Source organism: Piliocolobus tephrosceles, chromosome 17 (genome assembly GCF_002776525.5).
Source record: "Piliocolobus tephrosceles isolate RC106 chromosome 17, ASM277652v3, whole genome shotgun sequence".
Taxonomy (NCBI): Eukaryota; Metazoa; Chordata; class Mammalia; order Primates; family Cercopithecidae; genus Piliocolobus; species Piliocolobus tephrosceles.
Window position 1 is genome coordinate 73,595,391 of NC_045450.1, and position 13,018 is coordinate 73,608,408.

Sequence of the window (13,018 nt, forward strand, 5' to 3'; positions counted from 1 at the left end):
ACCCCAACCCCAACCTTAACCCCAACCCCAACCCCAACCTTAACCCCTCTCGCTACCCACAGATCCAGCTCTGCCCCAGCCCCTCCCCCACGTCTGGTCCCCACAGCATAAGCAAATATCCCCACAGCCTTGCCCAGCGCCCAGCTCCACGTCTGCCCATGTTCTGACTCTGTCCTGCCCAGACTCTGGCCCCGCGTGCCTGACGCACCCAGGCTCCGAGTGTGTGCGCTTCTGCATGCCCTCCTGGGACCCACTTTATTCTGCTGGGCGGCCACAGGTTCGTTTCCTGGCCGGCGCAGAGAGCAGCTGTCCTGCCCTGAGTGTGGATCTACTCTGACCGCGCTGTGAGCCACACAGCGGAATGCATAAAGCCCCGCAGCTTGAGTCCCCAGATGGAGACAGAAGCTCCTCATAGCTGAGCTGCTGAGGGGCATCTGGGGCCCTGGCCTCCCACAGCACGGCTCGCCGGGCAGCCCCCACTCACCAGCCTTCCTCCAGATGTCCTCGGGCATGTAGCCGGTGAGGGTCCTTGGCAGGAACTCCCGGGGCACGTCTGAAACAGGGGCCAACGTCACACAGGATGGGCCACGCGGCTGCCTCTCCCCACCCTGGCTGGGCCCTGAGTGCATGGCATGAGTGTGCGCGTCCCTGGGGGAGGGCCCAGGTACCCCTGGACAAGGTCTTGCTCAGTCGCCAGGCACCCAGGGCGGTGCCCGGGCATGGGGGGGCATTGGAGCTGTGGACCTTGGACTCGGCTGGGAGCTGTGTGTGTCCTGGGCCTCTCCGGGTTTCAGTATTCATCACTGAGGCAGAGGAGCAGAGACCCTCAGGGCCTCCCAGCTCAGCCTCCGGCCCACCGGACGCCCTGAGCTCCAGGCTCCTGGGAGACCAGGCAGTGTTTCTGTACGAAGTGAAAAAGGTGCCTCTTTCTCAAGTGAAACTGTTTGCCTGGCGTTTCATTGCACTGCCTGCCTGGCAGCTCCCAGGTGTCTGCTCCCTCCCCACCCACCCGCCACACACCTAGCTGACACCCTTCAGGGCCGGCGGAGCTGCTGCGGGGCCGGGCCGTGGCGGGACTGGGGCCCTTCTTCGTGTCCTCCGTGTCGCTGCAGCGCCGTGCCCAGTGGTTGAGCTCCTCGCGGTCGGCCTCCTGGCACCTGCGCAGCACCGTGAGCGAGCGCCGTGTCTTCTCCACCATGTCCATGATGCAGTTCAGGAGCTGGGGGCGGGCGGATGGGCGGGGCGGAGCGCTTCAGCACCTCGGAGGGACCCGGGCGCACCGGACACTCCCTGTGCTGCCCACTCGGCCAGAGCCCTGGACAGGATGGGTGCCCGACCAGCCCACTGCCCACGAGGGCAAGGGGGTGAGGGAGGGCCCACCTCTACCGCTCGGAACGATGGGTCCCTAGCCTGGGACTGCCGGGCGCCTGGGGTACCAGACTCACACAGGACACATGCTTAGACGCACACAGGAGTTTACGATTCTCCTTTTTTTTTTTTGAGACAGAGTCTGACTCTGTCACCCAGGCTGGAGTGCAGTGGCGCGATCTCGGCTCACTGCAAGTTCCGCCTCCTGGGTTCACGCCATTCTCATGCCTCAGCCTTCTGAGCAGCTGGGACTACAGGCGCCCGCCACCGCGTCCGGCTAATGTTTTGTATTTTTTAGTAGAGACGGGGTTTCACCGTGTTAGCCAGGATGGTCTTGATCTCCTGACCTCGTGATCCGCCTGCCTCGGCCTCCCAAAGTGCTGGGATTACAGGCGTCAGCCACCGCGCCCGGCACGATTCTCCTTTTTAACCCGCTCAGGCGGCTCTGCCTCAGGGACCTGGCTTTCTGCCTGGGCTCCCCTTCCAAAAAGGAGGAGGGTGAGGGATGAGGCTGACAACAGTGCTGGGAGGGGTTCTGGCCCTGCGCCCGGCGACCCCTCCTTGGACGTGCTGTGGGATGAGGGGGGTGGGTTCTCACGAGCCCAGTTCCAGGACCGTCCCCTAACATGTCCTACCTCAAAGAGGCCTCAGCACTGCTTTCCCCCCACACTTCTTGTAAGACTCAGGATAGACTCTGGGAGAAGCCAGTGAGCAGAAAGTAAGTGGAGGGAAGGCAAGGCCCGCCATGATGGTTTTAGGAATCCTCCTCCCTGTGCCTCTCGCGTTGCCTTGCACCAGACACGATGCCTGCGCCCACAGTGGGGGAGGGGGCTCAGGTGAAGGACACAGCAGCTGGGCAGGGATGGGGCAGGCCACACAGGCAGGCACTGAGCTCAGGGGCACCCACACAGGCCTGCTGTCTCTAGCAGCCCCAGGCCCCATGGGGCAGAGCCATGGCCATGTTTATGGATGGGTGTAGCCATGCAGATATGGCTGTGTGTGGGTGTAGCTATGTATGCATGTAGTTGTGTGCGTGGTTGTGACTGTATGTGGGTGTGGTTGTGTGTGTGGCTCTGTGTGGGTGTGGTTGTGTGCATGGGTGTGGCTATCTGTGGGTGTGGCTGTGTGGGTGGGCATGGCTTTGGGGTGTAGCTGTGTGGGCGTGGCTGTGACTTGCATGGGTGTGGCTGTGTGTGGGTGCAGCTGTGTGTCGGTGTGGGTATAGCTGTGTGTGGGTGTGGCTGTGTGCATGGGTGTGGCTGTGTGTGTGGGTGTGGTTGTGTGTGTGGGTGTGGCCGCGTGGGTGTGGTGTGCATGTGTGTGGCTGTGGTTGTGTGCATGTGTGTGGCTGTGCACGTGGGTGTGGCTGTGTGGCTGTGGCTGTGTGGGCGTGGCTGTGCATGGCTGTGTGTGGGTGTGGCTGTGTGGGCGTGACTGTGTGTGGGTATGGCTGTGTGCATGGGCGTGGCTGTGTGGACACTCACGTTGTTGAGGTGCTTCCACTCTTCTGCCCACTCACGCTCTGTGAGCTTGTGGTCGATCACTTCTTCCTGCCGGGACCCAGGCACCACTGTGGATGGGGGAGGTGCATGCTTAGGTCCCACCCACAGCCAGGCTCCGCCCTATTCTCCCAGACCCCGCCCTCTGCTCCCAGGCCCCACCCATGGGCTGTGCCCACTGGAGACTACAGACATGGTAACAGAAGGGCTGGTTGACTTGATGAATGTGGAGGATGCCTGGGTTACTGAGCTGCCCGGGCCTCTGGGCCGACTGCTCTTCCCCTGCAACCTGGTACACGCCTCCAAGGGAGGGTCCAGTCTCAGTCCTGCACCTGAGGAAACTAAGCCTGGTTAAGAGCGGTGGAGGTGGGGTGTGGACCGAGGCTGGCTGGAGCTGGAGCGCTGTCCTCAGCCACTGTCTGGGAAGGCCTTGTTAGACGAACCGTGGCCTGAGGATGCCTCAGTGCCAAGTCACACCATGCCCTGGACCTGCCTTAGCCCGTGAACCAACGGGTAACCTCGCTGGGAGGAGCTGGTCTGAGTCATTCACAGCAGCCCTCTGCGGTCACCCGCAGGCGCCCACGACTCAACATGAGGCCACACCAAGCAACATGCAACCATGCCGCCTCGGCACCCGCCTCCTGTCTCTGCCTGTGAACACCACCAGCCATGCGGAGGCCAGGGCTCTCGGAGCACGCTGGCTCTGAGGCCTGTCCTATTCGGGGGTTGTTCTTTGCTTAGTTAAACTCTGTTCAATGCAGCGTGTCTCAGGTTTTCCCTTTTGACAGGCTCCAGGACTGAAGCTACAGGAGCCACTCCCACAGGTCACCAGGAACTAAGATGTGAGTGATGCCCAGCAGTGGCTGACTCTTTCATGGTGGCTGGGCCCACGGGAGACGTGAGTGACGCCTGGCAGTGGCCGACTGTTTTGTGGTGGCTGCGCCCACAGGAGATGTGAGTGACCCCTGGCAGTGGATGACTCGTGGTGGCTGCACCCACGGGAGACGTACGTGATGCTGGCAGTGGCCAACTCTTTCGTGGTGGCTGTGCCCACGGCTTCTGGAGACATCAGAAGCTTCCAGGCCCCACTGTTTTCTGCATTCGGCCATGGCTCATGCTTCCCGGGGCTGAGGTCTCCCTCTTTGGATCCTTTTCAGCCCCTAAAGATATCCTAGCCCCTGAACCTGAAATGGCTCCCCCAAATTGCAGAGGAGGTGAGGAAGTGGCAGCCACAGCTCAAAGTCACCACCCTGCTCTGCCGCCTGTGAAGCTGCAGCCGGCACCAACACCCCAACCAAAATAGTGGCTGAGACGTGCCCGACAGCTGGTGTTTATTTTTGTATTAGCAGAAGCGGGTGGGAGTCAGCACCTGCCCGGCCCGGCTGCAGCATGCCAGACGCCGTCACCTGCTGCCTGGGCCCAGGCCCTGGAACCTTCTGCAAGGTGGGGGCTGGGAAATGGCCTTGTGCAGGGCAAGGCCTCTGCTGACCCGGCTGCTGGGCCCCCACCGTGCCCCGGGTCTCTGTCTCAGCATGGCAGACTGGAGGCCTCCCTGCAGCCTGTCCTGGGGGGCTCCTGGGGTGGGGCTGGGCCTAACCATCTCTGGGTCCTCAGCACAGAGGCTGTCAAAAAGTCAGGCAGGCTGGGCTATGAGACTGTGAGCACATTATGTGTGCTCTCGGGCTCCAGTCTCCTCATCTGTGGTATGGGGGTGCTGACGCTACCCTGCTGACGGGCTCAGGAACGAGTGAAGGGTAAAATGCACCGAGACTCCATGCCCACTTCTCTGTTATCCATGCCCGTCAGGCCTCAGGCCAAGACTCCGTGCCCACCTCTCTGTTATCTACACCAGCCAGGCCTCACTCTGAGTCTCCATGCCCACCACCTGCTCTAGATACCAGCCAGGCCTCACGGCAGCCCTTGCTGGACTCTGCATTAACTCCCCCGGGCCTTGGACTCTGAGAGGTGGGACTCTGGTCTGACCCAGCTGACAGAGGAGGACACTGAGATGCAGAGCCATGTGACCCGCCTGCAGGTGCACTGTAGGAATCGCCAAACTCGGATGAGAACCACGTGGGCAGCTCCAGGCCCGAGGCTGCACACCCCAGGGGGAGAGGTGGGCTCAGGGCCCAGGACAGGCCCCTCTGCAGCCACCACCCTGCCCCGGCGGGGACAGGACCCTCCTGGCCCCGAATGGTGCCAGGCAGGGGGGACGGGGTCTCCTGAGTTCGGGTGCATACAGCTGCCCGTGGTGCCTTGCGCCCACATGCTCAGGTGTACACACATGGGCACACGTGTGCTCCTGTAACCTGCCTCCACACGTCTGCCCCACCACACTGCTCACCAAGTGGCCGATGGCGCTCTCGCAGCTCCCGGGGGTCCGCATGGCGGTAGGCGTCTCGGAAATGGTGGGCCATGGCGATGTCCTCCAGGCGGTAATGCGGTGGCGTGGGCTGCGGGGGCCCGTTGCTGGGGCTGTAGCGCTGGGCAGGGTTCAGGGTGCATGGCCGTTTGCTGAGGTGCTCGGGGTGCAGTGGGTCACGGTCCAACCCGTTCTCTTTGGTCCTAGCCCAAGAGCAGGCGGGGTGGGGGCAGTGGATATCGCAGAGCCAGGGACAGAGGTGCAGGCGGGGTGAGAGGCAGATAGGTGTGGGCAGAGAGAAAGAGGACACGTAAGGGCGAGACAGAAACATGGAGCAAAACACCAGCCCTGGGAAGCCCAGCCTGGCACCCCCACTCGCCACCCCTCTGCCGGGGCCTATGCCAGCCTCAACCCCTGCTCGAGCTGTATGGGATCCTGAGGCCTGGTGGTCAAAGAGCCGGACTCGCTGCTCTGGGAACGAGGAGAGGGATACACCAGCCTCCCGTAACTGGAGACCACCCGCCCCCTGGGCAGCAGCAGCACAAGAGTATCTGGAGCAGCAGACTGGGCCCAGCCCAGGCACCTGGGGACCCTGGACCGCTGGACGCTCAGAGTCCACACCCAGCACACAGGGGAGAGCCATCCTCCCACCAGCCTCCCCCCTGTCCTCCTAGGCTCCCCGGAGCATCTGAGTCTGCAGCCCACTGGGGTGTCTGCCCGTGCAGCCGCCAAGCCTGCTGGCCCTAGGATGCTTCGCCATGCTCCCTCAGCCCGAGTGGGCTGGCCGGGCCTGCAGCCCCAGAAGTGGTTCCCTCTCTTACCGAGAGGGGAGCAGCGTGAGCCGCGTGGCCATGGTGCCCCCAGCCCAGATGCCCGGAGCCCACAGGTACCTGTCGGGTATCCTCCTCTTGCCGTTCTCGTTGACTTCCAGCAGCAGCTCTGAGGAGTCAATGGGGGAGGAGGCGCTGGCGTCCAGCAGGAGCTGCTCATGCTGGGCCAGGTACTGGGCGGGCGTCTGCTTGGCCAGGCGTGCACAGTGCAGGAGCTCCCGCTGCAGCAAGGGCAGGTTTGCCTGTGGGGTGGGGAAGGAGGGTCTGGGGGGCGTGCAGGGGTGCACAGCCCTGCTCAAGTCTGAGCAGAGGGGGCCTGGGTTGGGTGGCTGAAAGCTCAACTTGACCTCGGGCCTCAAAGATTAGGTGCTCAACCTCTGTGGGCCTCAAGTTCCTTCCTAGCAGTGCCGTGGGAGGGTGCCGTGGGAGAGTGGGCATCGAGGCTCGCAGGAGTGCCTCACCAGGGCCACACAGCGACGTGGGGCGTGTGAGGCTTGAGCCCAGATCCTGGACTCCCAGGCTGGGGCTTTTCCACTGCACCCAGCTCCCTCGCGCCGTCTGGAGAAGACGGTGCAGCAGATCACGGCTAGTCTTCCCGCCTGCACCCGCCCCGCCCAGCAGGCACCACATGACCGGGCACAGCTGGGGAAATGCAGGCTCAGAGAGGGGGAGGCAGCCCCGGGTCTGCAGGCCCTCACACGAGGGAGCTGGGAGTAAAACCCGGCTGAGATTACGGGCAGTATGTCTGCTCCAGCCCTGATGGGAAACCCCTCAGAGTCAGCTTCCCCTTCCCTTCCTGCTGGTTTCCAGCCTTGGCCTCAACGGAGTGTGGACTTGGGAGGTGAACACCTGTGTTCTGTGGCCGCGCTGCTCTGAGCACGTGGTGCTCAGTGATCCTCCAGCCTCGGTGAGGACAGCCTCAAGACCGGGCTCCGTGTTTGCGGGTAAGGACTCCGCAGCGTGCGGCCGAAGGACGGCCCAGTGTACAGGATTCGGGCGCAGACCCTGCCTTTGGCGTCTGTGAGTACTCACGGCGCCCACTGGCTCCAGGCTGGCACCGCTGGGCCGCAAGCTGTGCTCTCAAAGTCTTCCCAGAGCTGCCGCAGGAGGGCGGACAGGCTGGACCCTGAGCGTGCTGGACCGGGGCCCAGCAGCAGGCCACTTGGGAGGGCCAGTGGTTCTAAGCATTTGTAAATAAATACAATTCCCCAACTTTCTCATGCGTTTCAAAGCTGCCACGCCGCCTTCTCCCGCCAGCGCCTCCCCCTTCCCCATGAGTGCTTCCACCAGGCCCTCGAGCAGTGCCGGCTGCGGGCCTGTTTTTCTCTTTGGATAGCTGAACAGGGGCCAACCAGCCATCTGTCGAGCACATTAGGAGCATGAGCTGGGAAACGAGGTCCCGGGAGGTCTGAGGAGCCAAACATCCTCCCTCCCTCATCAGCCCCTCCCCAGGGGCCTCCCCTTCTCCCCTTGGCCCGTTTGGGAACCGGCTGGTCGCGGTTAGGGCAGGGGGAACATCTGGATCCCTGGCTGGCTGGGGCCGGCTGGGGCCAGCTGGGAGCCAGGGCGGTGGGTGGGGTTGCATCCCAGGCTTCTGGAAAGCCTGACCCTTGGGCCGCGTGTGGGGCAGGCTCGGAAGAGTGCAGGGGACCCAGGACTGGGCAACACTAGCGTGTGCGCCAGACGCATCGCTGCCCTCGGCCAGCAGGGAATGGCTCCCCCAGGCCTGCAGAATGGGGTGGGGCCTGTGGGAGCCTCCTGCAAAGCCTCCTTCGAGGCAGTGTCCCCACTCTGTCCCCAGGAGTCCAGGGCACCCGGGAGGTGTCACCACTAAAATGCTACACAAACTGAGCTGGTCAAAAATGCCCCAACCCCACCGCCGAATGGAGGCTCTGACTGCAGAACGCCCGAAGCTGTCCTCTGCACAGATGCGAACTCAGGCTGGGGAAGTGATGTTCGCAGCGATGGCAGCGGTGGCTGAGGCACTAGCTGAGCTACAAGGGCTTTCGCAGACTCCGCTGCTCTGCCAAGCACCCAGCTAAAGCCTCCCTGACCGTGGGCTCTGCCATAGAGAGGCTGTGGCCTTGGGCTGCTCACTTAACCTCTCTGATCCTTGCTGTATCTGCAACATGGCACCGTGAAGACTCCGGCCGAGACGGGCTCTGGCGAGCTCCGGGTAAATTAGCTCCGTCCTTTCCCACTGCCCTGTGCGGGGGGTTCACCACCCCAGCTACCAGAGAGAGGACGCAAGCCAGGGCTGGGGTTCCAGCCAGGCAGGCCCCCACCCTCTCCCGCCCCTTAGCCACTATTCCTGCCGTTTCTAGGATGATGTCTCCAAGGGCTGCGTGAGGGTGCCCCACACTGGGGCCTGGGGGCTGTGGATGTCTCGGGAAGGTGCTACCCCTCCCCTAGCCCAGGCTACGTCAGGAACACCGAGGTCCAAGGGGGTGGCTGGGGGTCACTCCCACTAGGCTCCTCCTGTCTGGCCTGGGAAGGTCGGGTTCCCCCACTACACTCTGCGTCTGAAGGGGCTGCTGCCCTGTAGGGGTGTGGGCGGGGTGGGGGATGGGTGGGCGGGGTGTGGGCGGGGTGAGGGCGACTCCCTGGGTGGGACAGCCGGGCCAGGGTTCTGGCTGGTATCTGAGCAACAAGCCCTGGAAGCAGGACTGGCCGCAGGATCTTTAGCTTTATTTTCAAATCCTCCCGGCCTCCCCCCAGGAAGCTCCATGTCAGAGAAGTGACCGGACTTCATGTCCCGCTGGCCCTGGGCCCCGAGTGGGGGCATGAGGTGGGCTGGCCCTGGGCTGCAGCTGCACCACACAGGCTGTGGGAGCCCCTGTGTACCGAGGGGAGACTGAGGCGGACGGTGCCCTCACAAGAGCAGTGCTGTGGGCGGCGCCATGCTGGGGTGCGGCCGGGGGACACCAGGGCCTGACCAGGCGTCATGGATAGAGGCCGTAGGCCTGGTGGAGGCAGGGGTGGGGACGCTGTGGCATCTCTCTGCCTGACCCTGCTCCTCGGGTAAACAAGGGTGGCTGGGTCCCCAAAGACTGGGAGGAGTGGGGGCTGTAGCAAGTTAAAAGAAGGGAAGGGAAGAGAAGGACCGCTAACGAACTGCAAACGACGCCAGATGGGCCCAGGCTCCTGACACTCCAGAAGCTTCTCTTTTGTCACCAGCTGGGAGCATAAGCACAGCAGGGCGTGGGAGGGGCAGGGAGGGCAGGAGGAGGGAGGGGGTGGAAGGAGGGGGTGGGGGAGGGAAGGAGGGCAGGAAGGAGCGGAGGAGGCTGGGCAGGGGGGAGGGAGGGCAGGAGGGAGGGAGGGAGAGGGTGAGGGAGGGTGGCAGCAGAGGTGAGTGTGATGTGGGGTCCCCTTGGGGAGGGACTGAGGGGGATCAGGGTCTGGCCCTGGGCGTGCCCTGTAACGACCATGGCATTTAGAGTTTGACAGATCTCGGTTTGAGCCCTGGCTCCAACTCTCCACCACCTAGGGGGAACCCAGAGCCTCAGTTTCCCCACCTGTTAATCAGGAACATGGCAGTGCCTATGCTACACCTTGACAGGTGTCAACAGGGCTGTGAGAGATCTGCATGAAGCAATTCGTCCTCCGCTAAGGGACATTTCAAATCCCTGCACGATGCCCCGCGGGAATCCAGAACGTGCCTCACCTCCCTGCAGTCCCCGCGACCTGGGAGGCTGAGGTGGAAGAGTCCCCTGAGCCCAGGAGTGAGGCCCGTTCTCTCCACGTGTCCCTCCGTGCTGTCTCCCCAACAGCCTGAAGATGATTCCATTTTGCAGATGCAGAAACCGAGGCAGAGAGGAACTGGCCTAGCCCAGGGGCCAACAGCTGCTAAGTGGCAGGGTTGGGCTCAAGCCAGGGAGTGTCTGATCTGGTCTGTCCTCTGGACCCCTGAGGGGAGGCCTGGCCCAGCTGAGATGGAGCCCACAGCAGGGCGGGCAGTGCTCAGGTGGGCCCGAAGGTGCGGCCAGACTGGCAGCTCCCAATTAAGCTCCATGGAACCCGGACCCCAACACGTGCTCAGCAGAGAGGGTCATGGGGTCAGATACATTTGGGGAACCCTTCCTCAGCTCCTGCTAGAGATGTGCGGCTGGGGAAACGGACACCCGCAGAGATGGCAGTCTGACTCCACGGCACTTCCGTGCCTGTCCCATTTGCCTGTGTGTGGGAATCACTCTCCCATGGGAATCACTGGCTTCATTCATTCATTCATTAGTTCAGAGACAGGGTCTTGCTCTGTTGCCCAGGCTGGAGTGCAGTGGCATGATCGCAGCTCACTGCAGTCTCGACCTCCTGGGTTCAAGCGATCTTCCCACCTCAGCCTCCCAGGGAGCTGGGACCATGGGTGCATACAGTGCCCAGCTAACTTTTACAATTTTGTAGAGATGGGGTCTAGCTGTGTTGCCCAGGCTGTTTTTGAACTCCTGGCCTCAGGCAATCCCCGCTCCTCAGACTGGCGTCTGTAAAAATGCAGGCTCTGATGCAGTCGGTTTCGGCCGGGCCGAGAGCCTGCATAGCTGACAAGCCCCGCGTGCTGCCACCCTGGTCCACGGTTGATCTGGGTGTGAGCATGTGACCTGTTTCATCCACCTGCCTACATGGCCACGTAAGACCCTTCCCGCCTGTCCACGCCTCCCGCCCTCACCTCTGTTCTCTCAGCCCCACGTATTCTGTTCCAGTCGCACTGACCCCTCTGCTGCCCCTCAAGCACAGCGGGCGCCCCACGCCTCAGGCGGCCTCCACACCCGGCACCCCACGCCTCGGGGCCTCCACACCCGGCACCCCACGCCTCGGGGCCTCCACACCCGGCGCCCCACGCCTCGGGGCCTCTCCGCACCCGGCGCCCCACGCCTCAGGCGGCCTCCGCACCCGGCGCCCCGCGCCTCGGGGCCTCTCCGCACCCGGCGTCCCGCGCCTCGGGGCCTCTGCACATGCAGTTCCTGCTGTCTGGAAGTCCCTGGGCTGGCTCTGCACCCAGCTCCGCCCTCATCCTCAGTCCTCACCAACACGCCTCCAGGCAAGAGACTTTCGGAACATTTCTCCACCACGGACAGCTGCAGATTTGACGGTGGCTGTGGACCCAACGCCTTCCCACCCCCAGGTGCCGGCTCCAGGAGGGACCTGCTGCATGTCCTGGGCCCTGTCCCTGAGCCTCGCCCCACGCTGGCACATCATCTGTGCCCAGAAATCACCTGTGGAGTGAGCCAGCGGCAACCAGAGCCGAACCGGACAGCTCTGTCCTGCACTGGATTCAGTGGTGGACTAATCCTCCAGTCTGGGAACCAGTTTTCAGGCCTTAACTGGTAGGAATCAACCCTGACTAGTCAACTAGTCCGCAGTGCTCCCCTAGGGCACCACAGGTCCTAGGCTGGCCAAGATCGACGCCTGACACTTCTTCACCCACCTGTCTATCCGGCCACATCAGCCCCTTCCCGCCTGTCCACACTGGCAAGGAATAGGATTAGGGGCCTTCTAAGGAGGCCCCCGCAGCAAAGGGGATGGGTTTGCCATTACCTTCAGGAAGGGAATGACAAACGGCCGCAGAGGGAAGTTGGTGGCCTCCTGAAGCTTGGAATGAAACTCCTCGATCGTCAGCGTCGAGTTCTGCAGGGGAGAAAACCCACCTCACACCGGCACCGCTCGGCACATGAGCCAGCCCTGGCCCGCCCACGCCTGAGGAGGAGGCTCCATGTTGGAAGCAGGCAGGCAGCCCAGGAGCTGGGCACGACCTGGGAGGGTGCAGGCAGCATCATGGGAGCGGGTCCACGCCCAGTCGTCAGCATGCAGCCCACGTGCGGACTCCGTGCCATGGCTGCATCCTCATTCAACGGAGGGAATACGCACGTCCCAAGGCCCTGGCTGCCCCTGCCCAACTCACCACCAGGCCCAGCACCAGCGTGCGCACGCGCTCCCCAATCTCTGGGGAGATGTCGCTGCCAAACTGCTGCAGGGCGGTGAGGAAGCGCTTGAGCTTGCTGAGTTGCCGGGCCCCACAGGCTGGGGGCAGGTGCTGTGTGGACAGGGAGGCCGTGGACGAGGTGGCCGGGCCATTGCTGAAGCCGTTGGGTGTGGACGGTGCGCCGCTGATGGCTGTCGGCGAGTGGCTGCTGCCGTTCATCACTGCAGGAGGGAAGCAGGTGTGAGGGCGAGGGACACAAGACACGAGGACACGAAGGTGACGGTGACAACACGGCCCAGATGGCGACAGTGAGGGCAGCAGCGACCAAGGTGACAATGTCAACAGCAATGGCGACAATAATGGGACACAAGGACAGCAGTGCTGAGGATGACAGCAGGAGCCCTGGGCCCGCCCAGGGCAGCTGAGCCGGACCTTTGTGTGCTGACCATCTGTCCTTCCGGCCCTGCTCTGAGAGGTCACACACACCCGCTTACAGACGTGGAAATGGATACCCAGGGAGGTGAAGCCTCTTTGCCCCAGGTCCCCAGTGGGTAAGGGCTGGGATGGCATCCAAAATGGTGGTGGCTGTGGAGTGACTGCGTTCTGAGTGTGGCTTCCCCTGCCTGGCACCACCCGTGGGACTTGCTCTGGGGCTGAAGTCAGGCCCTTCACACTGAGGAGGGGTGTGGCCCCTACACCTGGCCTGGAAGACACCGACCCACCAGGCTGGCTCAGGTTTTCACTGCGAACAGGGAGCGAGGGGCTTTTCCACACAACGGGGGCTTGATGGCTCAGTTCCCACTTTCTGGAGGCGCAGAAGACTTGGAAAATGAGAAGTCGCTCTGCCCCGAAAGACCAGCTGCCACCACCTCTGGCATGACGTTCCCAAGCAACACCCCACACCCCACACTGACTGGAGGTGCCAGTCAGGCACCTCCCAGCCCTGAGCAGTTTCCCCCACAGGTGCCTCCCAGCCCCGAGCAATGTCCCCAAACCAAGTGCCTCCCAGCCCCGAGCAATGTCCCCAAAACAAGTGCCTCCC

General features: G+C 63.2%; 1 protein-coding gene across 1 annotated transcript in view; it reads right to left on the reverse strand.

Annotated features, from left to right (window-relative positions):
* Positions 1-13,018, reverse strand: part of CBFA2T3 (CBFA2/RUNX1 partner transcriptional co-repressor 3) — a 79,104-nt gene that overhangs the window by 15,528 nt on the left and 50,558 nt on the right. The window contains exons 4-10 of the mRNA XM_026447377.2: positions 11,956-12,197; positions 11,592-11,681; positions 6,120-6,301; positions 5,212-5,432; positions 2,853-2,938; positions 1,021-1,219; positions 39-553 (exon numbers count right to left, since the gene is read on the reverse strand). Coding sequence (XP_026303162.1) covers positions 39-553; positions 1,021-1,219; positions 2,853-2,938; positions 5,212-5,432; positions 6,120-6,301; positions 11,592-11,681; positions 11,956-12,197 — 1,535 coding nt within the window. The remainder of the gene's footprint in view (positions 1-38; positions 554-1,020; positions 1,220-2,852; positions 2,939-5,211; positions 5,433-6,119; positions 6,302-11,591; positions 11,682-11,955; positions 12,198-13,018) is intronic.